Raw genomic sequence first — 2,642 nt, forward strand, 5'->3', positions numbered from 1 at the left:
AGGAACTGAAATGGGGAGTGGGGCCAGAGAGGAAAGGGCAAACAGGGATGGGCTGTTTGCAGGGGAGGGGACAGGGATGGGAAATGGGAAGAAATCTGGAGCAGGAGAGAGGAAATAAAGCAAAGGTGAAGCAAAGGAAATGCTCAGGGCTGTTTGGGGGTGGCTGCCAGGCAGCCCTGGCTCTGAGCAAAAACGTCTGCAGTGGGACAGGAAACTCACAGCTCATGGGAACAAACTTTCTGGCTGACTTCAGAGGACACAACAAAGCTGAGTGGTTTCCCTCCCATCCCCAGCCCTTGCTGGCCCCCAGGGCTGATGGTGTTTGTGCTCACTCAGGTTCATCTCCCCACACCAACAGCATGGGGTGCTCACGCCTGCTGTGTGCAATGCAAACAGGGCTCCTGAGCCAGTGCTGCCGTGTCTCTGCCTGGAAGGATCAAGCAGCTCTGGGAGCTGGGGGAGAGGCCAGGGCTGCCAAGGGGGGATGTTGTTGGCAGCTCCATGAGGACGCTCTGGGACGCTGCCCTGGGCTGTCCAGTGCAGTGGGGATGGATCAGCCCCTGCTCTGCTGCTCCTTCCCGGCTCCCCCAGGGACCTTGCAGAGCCCCAGCCATGCTGTTTGCCCCCAGCCTGCCCACGGCCACCCTGCAGCTGCTCACGGGGGTTTTCTCTGCTCAGCATTGGCCTGGGCGTGTTCTGGAGAGAGCCTGGGCAAGGAGCCTCGAGCCCCCAGGCCCTGCCCTGAGGCGTCAGCTGTGCCCCAGCAGTGCCCATGGCCTGTCCCTGCTGCAGCCCCGGCACTGCCACCCCCAGCACTGGCAGCGACCCCGAGAGCACTCAGGCCCTACAGCAACACGAGGGGCAGCAGGGCAGCAGGGCAGTGGCACGGGAGCAGCACTGGCAACACCAAGTGCTGCTGCTCCTTGGCACAGCTGCTGTGCCACCCCTGATCTGCCCCAGCTCTGCACACAGACATTGCTGCTGCAGCTCCACAGAAGGGAACAAAAGGGGATCTCTGGTGAAAACTTGGCTGGGAGATCCTTCAGTTTGTTTAAAGCCACCGAGAGCACATCTCATTGACACAGGCTGTGGCCCAAAGAGAAGATGGAGAGAAGCAAAATAACAAATGGCACAAACAATGACCTTTATTTTTTGTCAATATTTAAAAAAATAATGCAAAGGAAGAAAATAAACCACAAGCAAACCACAAGAACAATCAAGGATGACTCACATATAAAGTGATTTCCAGAAACTGGCAACAACTTCACTGTTTCTGATATCGTCCATTCACCAGTCTCCACACTGCAGCCTTGAGCTCCTGGTTCCTCAGGCTGTAGATGAGAGGGTTCAGTACTGGAGGAACCACTGAGTACAGAACTGACAGTGCCAGATCCAGAGATGGAGAGGAGATGGAGGGAGGCTTCAGGTAGGCAAAAATGCCAGTGCTGAGGAACAGAGAGACCACAGCCAGGTGAGGGAGGCATGTGGAAAAGGCTTTGTGCCGTCCCTGCTCAGAGGGGATCCTCAGCACAGCCCTGAAGATCTGCACATAGGAGAAAATAATGAACACAAAACATCCAAATCCTAAATAGACACTAACCACAAGAAGCCCAAGTTCCCTGAGTTTGGAGTGTGAACAGGAGAGCTTGAGGATCTGTGGGATTTCACAGAAGAATTGGCCCAGGGCAATGCCATGGCACAGGGACAGGGAAAATGTATTGGCTGTGTGCAGCAGAGCATTGAGAAAGCCACTGGCCCAGGCAGCTGCTGCCATGTGGGCACAAGCTCTGCTGCCCAGGAGGGTCCCATAGTGCAGGGGTTTGCAGATGGACACATAGCGGTCATAGCTCATGATGGTGAGAAGAGAAAATTCTGCTGAAATGAAGAAAAGAAAGAAAAAAAACTGTGTAGCACATCCTGAGTAGGAGATGTCCCTGGTGTCCCAGAGGGAATTGTGCATGGCTTTGGGGACAGTGGTGCAGATGGAGCCCAGGTCAGTGAGGGCCAGGTTGAGCAGGAAGAAGAACATGGGGGTGTGCAGGCGGTGGTTCCAGGCTACGGCGCTGATGATGAGGCTGTTGGCCAGGAGGGCAGCCAGGGAGATGCCCAGGAAGAGGCAGAAGTGCAGGAGCTGCAGCTGCCGTGTGTCTGCGAAAGGCAGGAGGAGGAAGTGGCTGATGGAGCTGCTGTTGGACATTTTGATCCTCTTGACATGGGGACCTGTTCATGGAGGAGACAGTGACAAGTCAGGGCAGACTTTCCTGAGCAATGTCCAAGCCCTTTCTCCCAGCCCTGCCCCACTCTGTCACCCAATTTCCCTTTTCTCAGAGCTCTTCCTCCAGCCCCATGCCTGCAGCTCTGCTGGGATCTGGCCCTGTTGCTGTCACAAGCAGTGGCTCTGCCCATGGACACCGAGGAGTCAGCTCTGCTCTGCAGCAGTGGGGTCATGGCAATGGGGGACAGGGACCAGTCCTGGGCTGGTCTTCATCAGACCAAACTGCCCCTAAGGCAGAGGAGCTTGGCAGCATCTCCCGTCCCAGGGCTAAGGAACAGTGACAGCCAAAGGCAGTTTGAGAGGATTTCCTGCTGTGCTCAGGGAGAACAGAGAGAACTGTGCAAGGCAAGAGGATTGGCTGTAACTC

General features: G+C 55.9%; 1 protein-coding gene across 1 annotated transcript; it reads right to left on the reverse strand.

Annotated features, from left to right (window-relative positions):
- Nucleotides 1-1,264: 1,264 nt before the first annotated feature.
- On the reverse strand, nt 1,265-2,214 carry LOC146422014 (olfactory receptor 14A16-like). Its single transcript, XM_085046848.1, has one exon. The coding sequence runs from the start codon at nt 2,195-2,197 to the stop codon at nt 1,265-1,267; it is 933 nt and encodes a 310-aa protein (XP_084902974.1). The 5' UTR covers nt 2,198-2,214.
- Between the last annotated feature and the right edge of the window lie 428 nt (nt 2,215-2,642).

Source organism: Lichenostomus cassidix, unplaced genomic scaffold (genome assembly GCF_008360975.1).
Source record: "Lichenostomus cassidix isolate B80296 unplaced genomic scaffold, HeHo_3.0 HiC_scaffold_46, whole genome shotgun sequence".
Classification (NCBI taxonomy): domain Eukaryota; kingdom Metazoa; phylum Chordata; class Aves; order Passeriformes; family Meliphagidae; genus Lichenostomus; species Lichenostomus cassidix.

What these genes read in the sequence shown, in the direction of transcription:
- LOC146422014 (XM_085046848.1), bottom strand. Translation starts at nt 2,197, where the DNA reads ATGTCCAACAGCAGCTCCATCAGCCACTTCCTCCTCCTGCCTTTCGCA.